This window comes from Solenopsis invicta, chromosome 15, assembly GCF_016802725.1.
Source record: "Solenopsis invicta isolate M01_SB chromosome 15, UNIL_Sinv_3.0, whole genome shotgun sequence".
NCBI classification, from domain to species: domain Eukaryota; kingdom Metazoa; phylum Arthropoda; class Insecta; order Hymenoptera; family Formicidae; genus Solenopsis; species Solenopsis invicta.
In genome coordinates this window covers 464,718-479,020 of record NC_052678.1, presented here as the reverse complement: position 1 = coordinate 479,020, position 14,303 = coordinate 464,718, and the positions used below count along the sequence as shown (strand labels likewise).

Genomic DNA, 14,303 nt, shown 5'->3' with positions numbered 1-14,303 from the left:
GACAACCTGGTTTAACATTCCAGTGTCAATTAACAAAATTAGAAATTTACATAGAATATATATAATTCTACGAAAATTGGTGGAATCAGTGACACACCGAGATAACTCACCAAATTTGCCACAGAATATTTAATTTTACACTATTTCCTATTTCTACTAATATTCAATGCGAGATTCAATGCTTTCTGCAATTAGGGCAGAACTTGCCATCCCTTAATTCTACATTGACAATGGTAGAGTTCATCAAAAATATAAAAAATAATTTATACAAAGTATATATTGATAAGTAGTTGGATATTAGAAATTGTTCTATTCCTATTATTAAAAATCTTGCTTTGATGATTGGTGAATGGGGCAACTTTTTTAAACGGAAACTATACGAAAATCTCAAACTTATTAAACAAGTTAAAAAAAATTACCTAGATTATTCTAATGAGAGCAGATAAAGGTAATGTAACGGTGGTAATGAACATGACTGAATATTAACAAAAAATGTTGACATTACTCGACGATACTGATACGTACGTAACAGTTAATAAAAATCCAATTAACAGTTTTGCTAGAAAATTGCAGCAATTACTTATATATACCTGATGAAAGAAAAAAAGATTTTATTTCTCTTCAAATTTACAAGAAATTATATAATAGCGACGGAGTTTTACCGAGAGCATATGATCTTCCAAGATTCATAAAAAAGACGTTTTACTTATGATGATAACTAGGATGATTATATTCTCCGTTGACGGTCCATATATGCATTGGCCGGATTTCTATATAAAATCATTTATAAAAATGGTCTGCTACCGTTTAAACAACAGTTTCAAATTAGCCGAGAACCTCATGGGGAAACAAATAGATGATAAATTGATGTAAATGTTTCAGTAAATACTACACATCCATAAAATTTTATTAAAATTAGTGATGTACTACTGGCAGGTTTCCTTTCTAAGAAGTACTATTTGTCTTAAATCACTTAATATACTCGGTATAAACGAGGATAATAATTGATTTGATACTGATACAATACTTAGTGCGTATCAAAGTACTCGGTGTAAACTAGGTAATTAATTTTAGAATACTAATCTTTAATCATCTTTTCCTGATGTTAATACTACTCTAGATACAAATGCACATAATTAATACTTAAGGGGATCTTAAAGTAAAGCAAATTACCAACATCATTTTTTAAACATTTTTATAATTGGCTTTATAGAATTCCAAATCTTTTTGCACAAGGAAAAAATTAAAGCATAAAAATGAAAAGAGCAAACGTCCATTTTATGCCAATAATGAAAAAAAAATTTGTTATAATTTGATTTTGGTACAATTGTCAGCTGATAATATTTGCTTAATGCTAATCCTAACTCTCCCCACATGGTTGACGGACTTTATGCGAGCATTTTTTTTTTTTTTTTCGATTTTATGCAACACAATTTTGTTTAAAATTGTAATTGAGTATAAAATATTTTTTATTTTTTTGTTTATTGTCTTTATCAGACTTTCAGATATCAATTTCATATATTTAAGCTAAAACATATGCTTTCTGTTCAGAGATATATCATGTCAAAGTTATAGGGTTTTATAAACATAGGTGAGGAGTAAGGTAATCAATAATATTGTGGGGAACTAGGGCTAAAATTATACATAAGTCAATGTAGTTAAAGGTTTTATTATAAAAAAACTTAAAATAATTAAAAAGAGTTAATAATAGGTAGATTGACCAATAAGAGCCAGCACAAAATATTTTGGTGCAATTAATTGGTTCTTTATTCATTTATAATCGATCGCAAAAGGCGTTTACTATAAATGTTAATAACGTATATTACAATAATTTATGCAAACATTTCAACACACATTTTGAGTTCTCTTCAGTACAGAAAATTAATTATGAAAATGAGATATAAAATTATTAAATTTAAATTAGCATTTGAGTTAAACATTCGTAAATAGTTTAATTTTAGATTAAAATATAAAAATTTATTTCTAGTTTAAATTATCAAAATTTTAATAATAAAAGCTATTAAAATTTAAATTAGCACTTGATTAATGATTTACCCACAGTAATATTTTCGGATTAATCATATTTTATTGAAACTTAATGAATTTTTGATTCACTCACTAATCTTTGATAAAACCAAAATGTTTTAAAACAATTCAACAAAATATCATCAAAATTTTATTGAGTAATTAATGAAACTTTCAAATTTATTAATTAATGATATTTTATTAAAATTGTAAAGAATTGGTGACGAAATTGAAATAAAAAATCCAAGATATGACAAGTTAATGGCATTTTATTGAAGCCAATTTTTAGTAAATTTTTAATGAAATTTTGATGATTAAAATGTTCCACAGTCAACGGAAAATTTAACAAATAATTTTGAAATATTGAAATTTTATTAAAATTTTATTAAAAATGTTCTTTTAAGAAACATTTAAAATTTTAAGCCTTTTAATTTTTCTCTTTACAGGTTTTGGTAATACCAATCCCACTACTGTACCAGCTGGTACCGCGGTAAAATTCACACCTGTCATTACAACTGATTCTATGTCAAAAAATGGAATATCACATACTATATCAGCCCGTCACTGTTGCATTGCATCTATGAAGGAATATGAATCCAAATCGTACGAGGAGTTACGTTTTGAAGATTATCAAATTGGAAGAAAAGGTGCACTATATGAGTCGATTTCATCACTAAAATGAGAGAAAAATATTGATTTTTTTAAATTTCTTTTTTTTTTTTTTTTAAATAGGTCCACAAACTGGTCTTTTTGGGACATCGGCACAGACGTCGCCGTTTGGTAGCACAACGGCTGGTACTAGCACAGCTAACACAGGTGAGTTACCTGATATTGAATTTATCTCAACTAAACAAGGATATACAGGCTAAGTTAAGTTAAACTGGACAGATATAACAATATGATTGAGGTTTATACATGCACACTTATACATGCATATACATATATGATTAATTTAACTAACAACGAAATATTCCTAAGTGAATTTCTGATTTTAATGAAACTTTGTGCGTGCGTGCGTGCGTGCGTGCGTGCGTGCGTGCGTGCATATAAATGAATTATTACATAAAGAGATGAATTTAGAAAATATAAGTTGCTGCCCAAAAACGATTTTAAGGCGTAAAAATACTCTTCTTGTGTAAAACAAGTTTCAGCTTTTTTTGTTACATTTCAAAAACTATTCAAGATATAAAAAAGTGTTTTATACAAAAGTTTTATCATAAAATTACCTGTATTTATTTTTGTCAATAATATTTTTTAAAAATGATTATTTAAAAAAATTTTTTTTTAATTTTAAAAAATATTAACTGGAATGAATGGAGGTAATTGTTATAAAACTTTTATATAAAACGTTTTTGATATCTTGAATAGTTTTTGAGATATAACAAAAAAAGCTAAATTCATCTATTTATGTAACTTATATATATGTATAAAGTTTCATTAAAATTAAAAATTCATACTTGGGAATGTTTTCTTGTTAGTAATAAGTTTAATTTAAATATATAAATATTTGAAATAAAAGAATTTAATAAAGTTGAAAAATTTGGTCAAGTTAATTTTTTTTCTTAGCGCACAAGCTTGAATATTGTTATTTAGATCTTTTTACAAAAATGAAATTTCTTGTTTTATTAATTTTTATACATTTATAATTTCAAAATTTTATACATAAATGAACAATACATTTGATGTAATACTTATCTCATAAAGCAGAAATTTTTTTAAAATATTTCAGAAATATTTCAACTGAACATTTCTGAAACATTTTATAAAAGTTTCTAAACATGCCTGTAACATTTTTGAAACAGTTCTGGAATAGCAAAATCCGCGATTCTTGTACTTCAAACCTTGTAGAAAAGTTTCCAAAAAAATTCTGCGATTTTTCTGAAATATTATTAAAAAATTACTGAAATGTTTGAAATCTTTAAAATATTGTTAAATAATTTTTTGAATCTTCCCCAATGTATATGAGTAAGATGCCATCTTCTATGAAAGAAGATGTAACAATAAGATATCACTATTTAAATAAAATAGTATAACATATTAGAAACTTGCATTATATGTTTTGCTTATTTATAGTAAACAATCAAGTTTAAATTATAAAAACATAAAAATAAGTAATAAAACATAAATAGATATTGTGAGAAGCAACTTCTTTTATGGGTTTCTAATATTTTTGTAGGTTTAAATAGTATTTTACAAATTTTAAAATGTTATATAAAGTACCTAAAATTTTAATTTATGAAATTGTTTTAATAAAAGTATTAAGTTCAAATATATTTTGTATAAACTGGCATCTTATTCTCAAGTGCTAGGAGATGCTACTGCAGTTTGTACACATATAACAATTTTACAAAATATAATCTATACTGGTCACGTGACTGTCATGAAATAGCACATGTTATCAGAAAATTGTGTAACAGTTATTTGATTTTAATGATAAGTTGTGAAATATGTGAAATATAATAGGGGAGACCAGGGCAAATTGTTAAACAGGGTAATTCGATAATTAGAAATATCTTTTTATAGGTACATATTAAAAATTTACTTTAAACACTGTAAATACGTCTTAATGTAATGATGCTGCTAACAAAATTTTGTTGGCAACGGCGTCATATTGAAGTTGTAGTAGTGAAAAATGTGTTTTGCGACAGTCGAACTAATTTCTGATTCAGCATTTCTTTGAAATTTAAGTATGATAATAATGTTTTTTTGAAAACTTTGAATGTATCGTGTCCAGTTGAATGTATTTGAAACATTTCGTGTTTACTTTTTGCTGTGTGATGTCTATTTTTGTCGATCATACGCAATAATATGCACACCTTACGTTGACTGCATTACGAACGTTTACGCTACGCAGAGTTAAGCATTGAGATAAACTGAAGTTCTTCATTGATTTAGTTCAAACTTGGTAATATTGTGTATTTTAGTAGATAGAACATGAATATGAATATAAAATCGTCGCTTTTAAGCAGTTGAAGAGTTATAAAGCGATAAAGATTTATTTTTTTTGAATTTACGTCTTGAACCCTCACAGAGATAGGTTATATGACGTGTGGTAAGTGTGACTTTACTCGCTCTCGAGCCTCGGTCGTGATAGCGCCCGGTCACGCAACGCTACATGATTCTACTCGTCTTCTTCACAAAATCGAACAGTATTCCAATTTTTTTCCAATTCTCCTGTTGAATCAGTTCTACCACGCTCTCCACTCCATCCATGTTCTCACCGTGCAATATCTCGCCCATTTCCATTCTTTGTTCATCGTAGCGACTGCAGCGCCATATTAAGTGATCAATATCCTCGAATGCATAGTCGCATTCGCATCTACTGTTTTCGATATATCCTTTCCTTGCCAAAGAGGCATTCAAATTATAGTGATTAGCCCTTACTCTATTTATAAATGTAATGAAATATCTTTCTGCCCTTAACTCATGGAACCACGGTTTTTTTTCCTCTATCTTATAAAAGTTTTCAAAATAGTGGACTCTTTTTGTTTGAAAAAGTCGATTGTTAGTAATAATGGTATTTTCCCACTCTTCTTTTTTCGTATATGTTCTGAGATCGTAAATAGGGACCTCTACTTCTTCGTTAGGTATTTCCTCTGCGCCCAGTTTTGCCAAATAATCCGCCAACTCGTTTCCGGTAATCCCACGATGTGAAGGAATCCATACATATTTTACGCTTTTCCCTATAGTTGTTTTAAATCTACAGTGCCATTTTTTAATTTCTAAGATATATTTATTCTGATAGACATTCATCTTATTATTATTAATAGCCTGTAGTACCGACTTACAATCTGCTAGTATCACGTAGTCTTTGTACCTATTTCTTTTTTCATAAGCTATTTCTAACGCTGTTTTTATTGCAAAAGTTTCCGCCGTAAAGATAGAACATTTCTTGGGGAGACTAACGTAAAACCCCTCATCTTGATTTTCCATTACTATACCCACCCCGGTAGCGGTTGATTCCTCTGACCTTGATCCATCTGTGTAAATGAATAATGTTTCTTCTTCCAGATTGTGTTTGTGTTTTATGTTGTTAATTATCTTTTTATCTATATTGTTGTAACCTTTGATCTTTTGGATATCAAAATTGTTATTTTTTGGTAGTAACTTTAAGTTCTCTCCCATTCCATGTTCTATCTCTATTTCTTCGTTTATTGTGTCATAATCCATTTTCCAAATATTGTATTTTCTTTCGCTTTCTCCTGTCATATTACGATGTCTACGTACATATTCCCACGCCCGACTAAGTATGCTAATATTGAAAGCGGGATTTCTATATCTCCTGTATCTTTCGACTCTCAACAATCTGTCCAAGCTACTGCCTATTTCCTCACTTCCATATTTATAGACCTTAAAGCAGAAATTTTTTGCTAATTAATGATCTATCCATCAAATATGTCAATTTCGCCTCAGCAATGATTACATTGTTGGGAGTCGAATTTCTATATCCTAATGCAGTACGCACGCCCAAAAACTGACCTCTCTCTCAATCTTTAATTGTGCACTGCAAGTACGAGGAGCATATATGAAACATCCATAGTCCACCGTGGATCGCACCAGACTCTTATATAACATAAGCGCCGTATTAACTTCTATCCCCCTCTTGACACTACTTAAATATTTAAGGATCGAATTGGCTCGGCTAACTTTTCCTCTTACTTCTTGTATTTGTTTATTAAAATTAAGCTCATTATCTAACCATATTCCTAAAAGTTTTGCTGAGTTGTGAGTCTGCACTTTTTCATTATTTACTTTAATAAATAGTCCTCTATCGTAGTATCCTGTTTTAGAGAATTCTACAAGTTGTGTCTTTCTCGGCTCCAGTGAGAGACCCAACTGCGATAAATTCTCTCCGATTACATTTACCGCTGCTTCTAAACTAACTCTATTGTTTGCTCTATTGTTGCTACATTTATACATTGCAATATCGTCTGCAAATTGCAATACGTGGATATCCTTTGTAATGTTCTCTGTAATATTGTTAGTGTACAACGCATATAATATTGGGCTAAGCACTGCTCCCTGAGGCAATCCCTTATTTACATTTCTCCAAACTGTCCTATTACCATTGATCACAAACTCTGTCTTGTTTGCAACCAATTAACAACAAAATTGGCAATCCTTTTTGGACAATTTCTTAGTCACAACTTACCATACATCACCTCAAAATCCACATTATCGTAAGCAGCTAATACGTCCAAGAACGCACTCAATGCATACTCTCCCTTCAAAATTGTGTTCCCTATGTCAGCCGAAATTTTAGCCAAATTCTCTGTGCAGGATTTACCTCTTCTGAACCCATTTTGTAATTCATTTAATTTGTTGTTTTTTTCTCCACCAAATCAATTTCTTATCCACCAAATAAATCTTTCGTTAACCATGCGTTCCATGACTTTGCCCACGCAGGAGGACAGAGCTAAAGGTCTGACCTTCTCTTTGCCTACTTTATCTATAAAAAACACCTGGTATTTTTGCCAATCCTTTGGAATAGTCGCCCTAGTCCAAATGAAATTATATATGTTTAATAGTACTTTTTTAGCTGATTCCGGAAGTGTAGCAATCATCGGATAACTAATACCATCAATTCCCGGGGCTGAATCTTTTTTGGCCATGCTGAGAGCGCGCTCCAGTTCTTGCATACTAAACAAATTATCCATTGATGACTCTTCGTTTACATTAAAATCCAAGTATTGCGCATTTTCATTTGGTACCCATGCCGGGGTCATATCATCAATGGTTTTAATTATTTCTTTTTCCCTATCCTTCGTAGCCCATCCTGTCCAATTTATTTTACTTCTGACCTTTTTAAAAACTCATCGTATTCCAAACGTAACTGAGACTAGTAAATCTATTAATGCTATTGCAGAACCTGTTAAAATTTTCCTTTTTCTTTTTGTTGAATGTTTTTCTAGAAAGGACTCTTACTCTTTTGTATTCGATATAATCTACCATATCCCGAGAGTGAGTCCATTTATTTAATTTACTTTTTCTTAATTTAAGTATCTCCTCGCATTCTTTATCCCACCACCTGACCTGCTGTTTTTGTTTTCTTGGTGTCTCGTTAAATTGTCCTTGCCCCGATTGTTATCATTCAGTTGTTTCCCTGAAGCTATTTTGGCCGCTTTTATCATAGTATTAATTAAATTTTCATATTCTTGTTCCATCTTCTCTACATTCTGTATACAATCTAGAGCCCGCTCCCAGTTTGCCTCTTCTATTAAAGATTCATATTGTGTCCAACTTATTTTTTTGTTTGTAATTCTGTTCGAATGTTTTATATACTTTTGTACTTCTACTTTTAAAAAAAATTCGATGGGAGAGTGGTCCGAGCCCCATAGATCCTCTAGCTGTTTATAGTTAATATTGCCTGCTAAATTTCCTTTCACAAAAATCAAGTCCAAATTAGAGGCTCGTTGGTTATCATAGTTTATTCTCGATTTAGTATCTATATTAATACATATATAATCCTTGTTCATCATTGCGTCAAAACACCCTTCTCTGTTGTTATCTATTTGTTCACAGTTCCACAGTGTGAGCATTGAAATCACCAACAATTATGCTATTTTCCAAGATTTCTTCAAACTTCAATAAATCACCCCACACTGCGGGTCTGTCTGTACCTCCCGGTCTCCTATACACCCCTATCAGGTTGTATTTTATATCTGTATTATTGACTCTAATACCGACCACGTCAAAGTTGTCTGATCTCACTTTCCACGTTTTTATAATCGAGAATTCAATATCATTCCTAACTAAGATTGCCACACCTCCGGAACCCTCACGATTGTTGGACTTAACCGTTTTAAATCCTGCAAAGTAGAGTGGTTTATTGCTTGACCATTTGGTTTCCGTTAGTACAATAATATCATATGTCTGAATAAGGACCAAAACTTCGGCTTTTAATACCTCTTGCATTTCACACTAGTATCTTAGACATTATTACTTTCCCTGATAGAGAACAAACATTTAATTAAATAAATACATACAATTATCATATAAATACAATTAAATAAATACAATTATCATATATCTGGATCTGGGCACAAATAAATAAATACTCAAATCCATAAACAGTTACATGTACCGCCACATACATAACCAAGTGTGTATTGTATATAAATACATTTATAAATATATATATATATATATATATATATATATATTTCAATAATTAAATAATTTCTTAAATGTATAAATAAATGTTTCCATAAACACAGAAGTATGTACATACAAATGCCCTGTTGAACCAGTAAATAACTTAATGTTATAGATAAACTTATAAATGTGCACATAAATAGTTAAATAGTTTCTTAAATAAATAGATCTAACTAGTATAAATAAATGGATCAATAAAAAATAAATATACATATGCAAAAAAAAAAAAAAATAAATAAATAAATAAATATAGAAAAAAAGTAATTGTATAGTCGACCCAATACATAACCCAGTGTATATTTAGATAATTCTTATATATGTTTATAAATGATTAAATAATTTCTTAAATAGATAGATCTAAAATACATAAATAACTGAATTTGTGAACACATATACTTACATGAATAAATAAGTATATCGCCAAACCTGAAAGAGACAAAAATAAAAAACAAAAGAAAACCTGAGAAAAAAAACAAAAATATAAAACACAAAAAAACATAACAGAAACACCTCAAAAAGAATTGTAATTAACTAGACGAATACTGTATACAGTCACTTTTTTGAATTAATTAGTTAGTAAACCTCTCAATTAACTATCAGATTTCTGTAGACACTACCAGATGTATCTTGCATTTAATTCTTATATTACAATCGATCCCTATTTTGCCAAAAACTCTTTCTATTATTAACTAGATATTCTCTATTCCTTCTTGTTTCCTCCAACTGTCTATCCAGAGAAGAACGTTTCTTTACTAAATTATCTGCTCTATCCGCTCATATCTTGTTGATCCTGAATATTTTCTTCTCTTGTATATTGGTATATCCATTCTAAAATATTATTTTTGAAATTTTCTGAGGAACAAAAAATTGTACGGAAGTTATCTAGCATGTTATTTTCCTCCTCCCTTGGTTCTGCCTCTTGTGAAAAAATGGATGTACTACTACCAAAAATATTATTATTATTTATAGCTATGCCTCTTTTCTCCTTTGTGATTTCCATTTCCCTATTATTAAAATCCTTATAGTAATTTTGGTATGTCATCTTTCTTCTTCTCAATTCGCTCCGTTCTCTTATTTCCGCTAAATTTGGTTTGTTTACTAATATTGGCCGGTTAACTCTCCAATTCCTATTCAAATTTTCTACCTGTGTTTTTGTTTTGTCACTATATTCTTTATTTGCCCTAACGTTGTTCTGTTCACTGTCTATATCTTTGTTTACCACTAATGTTGGCCATGCTCTGGGGTTCTTAAATCTATCGTACTCACTTTTACTGTTCTTTCCATAAATCATTCTTTTTGCCTCACTATAGGAGAGATTATTGTAACCCATTGCTACCTTAATCTCTTTATTGATTTTGTAGACTCTCTATTAGTGGATTTATGTCCCTCTGCACAATTTCCGCATTTTACCGCCCTATCGCATATCCTATTATCTCCGTGAGCTGCTTCGCTACATATAATACATCTGGTAGTATTTCTACACCTGGCCTTGATATGACCATAACGAAAACAATTATAACACTGTACCATGGACTCTACATACGGGCGTATTCGTAAATTAAATTTCAGATTATTAAACACTGTTAGACTATCTTTAATTGTATTGCCCTTCATTATGACAATAAAGTTGTTTGTAAACCTATATTCCGCTTTCTTAAGTTCGTTATTCCAAACTCTTTTTCTCATATTCTCTATACTTAAAATATCGTTCTTTTCAACTATATTATGCCACAATTCGGGAATACTATAAGGCCAATCCGAAATTACTCCATTGCAATAAGCTGTTTTCTTATCTATATAGCCCACGAATTTTTCTTTTTTAGAGTTTTTTAGTTTATCCAAAAACGAATTTGCCTCTTTTGCCTGATACAAAGTAATGATAGCTAAATTGAATTTTATCATTGTAACATTTTCAACAGTAATCTTATTTTTGTTACACCAATTTAAAATTATGCAACAGTTTTTACCTTTACTTGACATCATGTTTGCCTCTGAGAACTTACAAAAAACTTTATAAATACTTTTACCTGATTCTATAAATCTGTCACTATTAAATTCTTTCACCTCTTTCCATAAATCTGTGCGTGTATTGTCTCTCACCAAATTGTCGTTTATAACATAATATATTTCTCGTCCTTGATTTCTAACTCTTGCAATCTTCCCTGTATTTGTTTCCCTTGCTCTCTCCCTCGAACTGTGTGGCTCCGCCTCCACCGGCGTCGAATCGCGCTGCTTACTTACGTCTTGATTCTCATTATTACTTTCTAACTCTTTTATATTTTCTGCCACTATTTCTACATCATCGAACGTGCCCACCTCCATGGCCATTTTATCCAATAATTCCTCTTCCTCCATCGAATCTTTCTGGAGTCCTTCCTTTAGTGTATTTGCTTTCTTTGTTCTAGTCAGCGGAGGGTTCCATTTAGCTCTTTTTCCCGATACTTTTAGCTCTACACTCTTTGCTCTGGCTGTTGTTACATTCATGCTACTCTTGTTCCCCCTTCCGAGCGGGGGAACTGGAGACATTTTACTCTACTTAAATTAGTTAAAAACACCAGTTTGTTTCTTTGCGTTTTCGTATATGATATATTCCTCTCAATATTCAAGAACTATCACGAGACTCGAGACTGCGCCACACTCACACGTCCGATCGCTCCGGCGATTCGAACGCGACTCCCAAGCGATAAAGATTGATACTTGAGAGGTTAGGAAATCTGTCACACCGATGGCATAAAAAGACATGCGAACGTGTATGTTTGCATTTGTTTTTTGTATACAGGGTGATTCAGAACGACCCATGTGTCTCTGTAAAGACGTGTTCTTGAATAAATTCTGAGACGATTTTTCCTGTACGAAAATTTTGTTCGACGCTTACTTTTTGAATAATAAAAGGATAAAGTTAGCGAATCACGGGCCGTGTACACATGGTAGACAAAGGCGCCGCAACTCACCGTCCGACACGAGTAAGCGCCCGCGTTGGACGGTGAGTTGCGGCGCCTTTGTCTACCACGTGTACACGGCCTGCGATTCACTAACTTTATCCTCTTATTATTCAAAAAGTAAGCGTTGGATAAAATTTTTGTACAGGAAAAATCGTCTCAGAATTTATTCAAGAACACGTCTTTACAGGGACACATGGGTCGTTCTGAATCACCCTGTATCTATATCCGTTTTTAAGTAAAAGAAAGTCTTAACAACAGTTTTTTTTTTACAATCTTTTCACTTAAAATATAAATTTTGGAATATTCCCGGACTAGTTACGAATGATCCCGGTCTTGGGGTTATTTGTAATTTTTGGCATTAGTCGACATTTTGATATGGACTTCAAAGCAAGTACACTTCCATGTTTTATTTATACCGGCATTGCAAAGGGGAAAGTTCAATTTTTCAAATCGTCCCATGTTTTTTTTTTATGAATATAGGACTTAGGAGACATAAAAGAAAAAAAGATCTAACGAATAGCTCCGGTCTCCCTTATTTAATAACATAAAGCTAAATTCGGTGGTTTGATTTACTTTAAAATCAGATGACTTACATAGTTATCTATCACAGAGTTTAGATATTGTGTTATTAAATATTATAAAGAGCATATTTTTTAACGATTTTTTTGTCTAGCAAACATATAGTGGGCAGGAAAACCTAGTAAATGTATATAGGGGAGACCGGGGCAAATCGTTAGACGGGGTAATTCGTTAATTGGAAATATCTTTTTATGGGTACATATTAAAAATTTACTTTAAACACTGTGAACACGTCTTAAGGTAACGATGTTGCTAACAAAGTTTTGTTGGTAACGGCGTTATATTAATGTCAGTAGTGAAAAATGTGTTTTGCGACAGTCGAAGTAATTTTTGATAGTCAGCATTTCTTCGAAATTTAAATAAGATAATAAGGTTTTTTTTTTGAAAACTTTGAATGTATCGTGTCCAGTTGAATGTATTTGAAACATTTCGTGTTTATTTTTTGCTGTGTGATGTCTATTTTTGTGGATCATACGCAATAACGCGCGCAGTTGATGTTGGGGCTATTCGTAATACTGAGCACCGGGGCGATTTGTTAATACTGATTACAGCGCCTAACCTAAGTTGAGTAACCCTAACTCTTTGGTTGTATTACGAACGTCTGCGCTACGCAGAGTTAAGCATTGAGGTAAAGTTCTTCATTGATTTAGTTCAAACTTGATAATATTGTGTATTTCAGTACATAGAACATGAATATGAATAAAAAATCGACGCTCTTAAGAGGATGTTAAAGTAACAGAAGAACTTCCTCGACGTTGGTCCTACAGATCACTGCAGATTATTTTTCGAGCAAGACCAGGCTATTGCTCTTTGTCCATTGCATAGATCTGTCTTTGTTTTTTGATTATTTCGCCATCTGCGAAAAGTCCCATCAACTACTGTTGGGCTCCATATTGCTCTGTTTATGACAGTTCAGCTTCGCTGAGCGAAATATGCACGTGGTAAAAGCACATTAGCGTATCTTTTTTGTTAGGCGTTCAATCGTAATTTTGCAAGGTCAGTGTTATTCGTGCATGTTTTCTGAAGGGTGCTCTATTATCATTTTGTACGCACGAGTTACACAACTTCTGTATTAAGGTAAAGTTAACCTCAGGTGACGGCTATACGAGTGAATTTTTAATGATTTATTAAATTTTTGTTCGATTTTCTTATAAAATTGACCTGAGCACCCTTTCTTTTTACGCGTATTTCAATTCTAAAAAAAGTTTTTGTGATTTTGTAAAGCCAATCCAAAGATATTTAATGCACTGTAAATGTCGGTAATTCGTGGTACTTTAGCATCCTCTTAAGCAGGTAAAAAGTTATAAAGCGTTAAAGATTGACACTTGTGAGGTCAGGAAATCTGTCACACCGATGGCATAAAAAGACATGCGAACCTGTATGTTTTAATTTGTTTTTTGTATACTTATATTTTTTTTTAAATAAAAGAAAGTCTTAACAACAGCTTTTTTACATTCTTTTAACTTGAAACACAAATTTCGGGATATTCCCGAACTAGTTACGAATTACTATGGCCTTGGAGCTATTTGTAATTTTTGGCACTCGTCGACATTTTTATATGTACTTTAAAGCAAGTACACTTTCATGTTTCATCTATACCAG

At 31.4% G+C, this 14,303-nt stretch overlaps 1 protein-coding gene across 4 annotated transcripts in view; it reads left to right on the top strand.

Annotated features, from left to right (window-relative positions):
- The window catches only part of LOC105201691 (nuclear pore complex protein Nup98-Nup96), a 68,102-nt gene that overhangs the window by 9,736 nt on the left and 44,063 nt on the right, over window positions 1–14,303 (top strand). For all 4 annotated transcript variants that reach the window (XM_039457862.1, XM_026139385.2, XM_039457863.1 and 1 more), the window contains exons 5-6: window positions 2,472–2,672; window positions 2,758–2,841. In XM_039457862.1, the coding sequence (XP_039313796.1) occupies window positions 2,472–2,672; window positions 2,758–2,841 (285 nt within the window). The remainder of the gene's footprint in view (window positions 1–2,471; window positions 2,673–2,757; window positions 2,842–14,303) is intronic.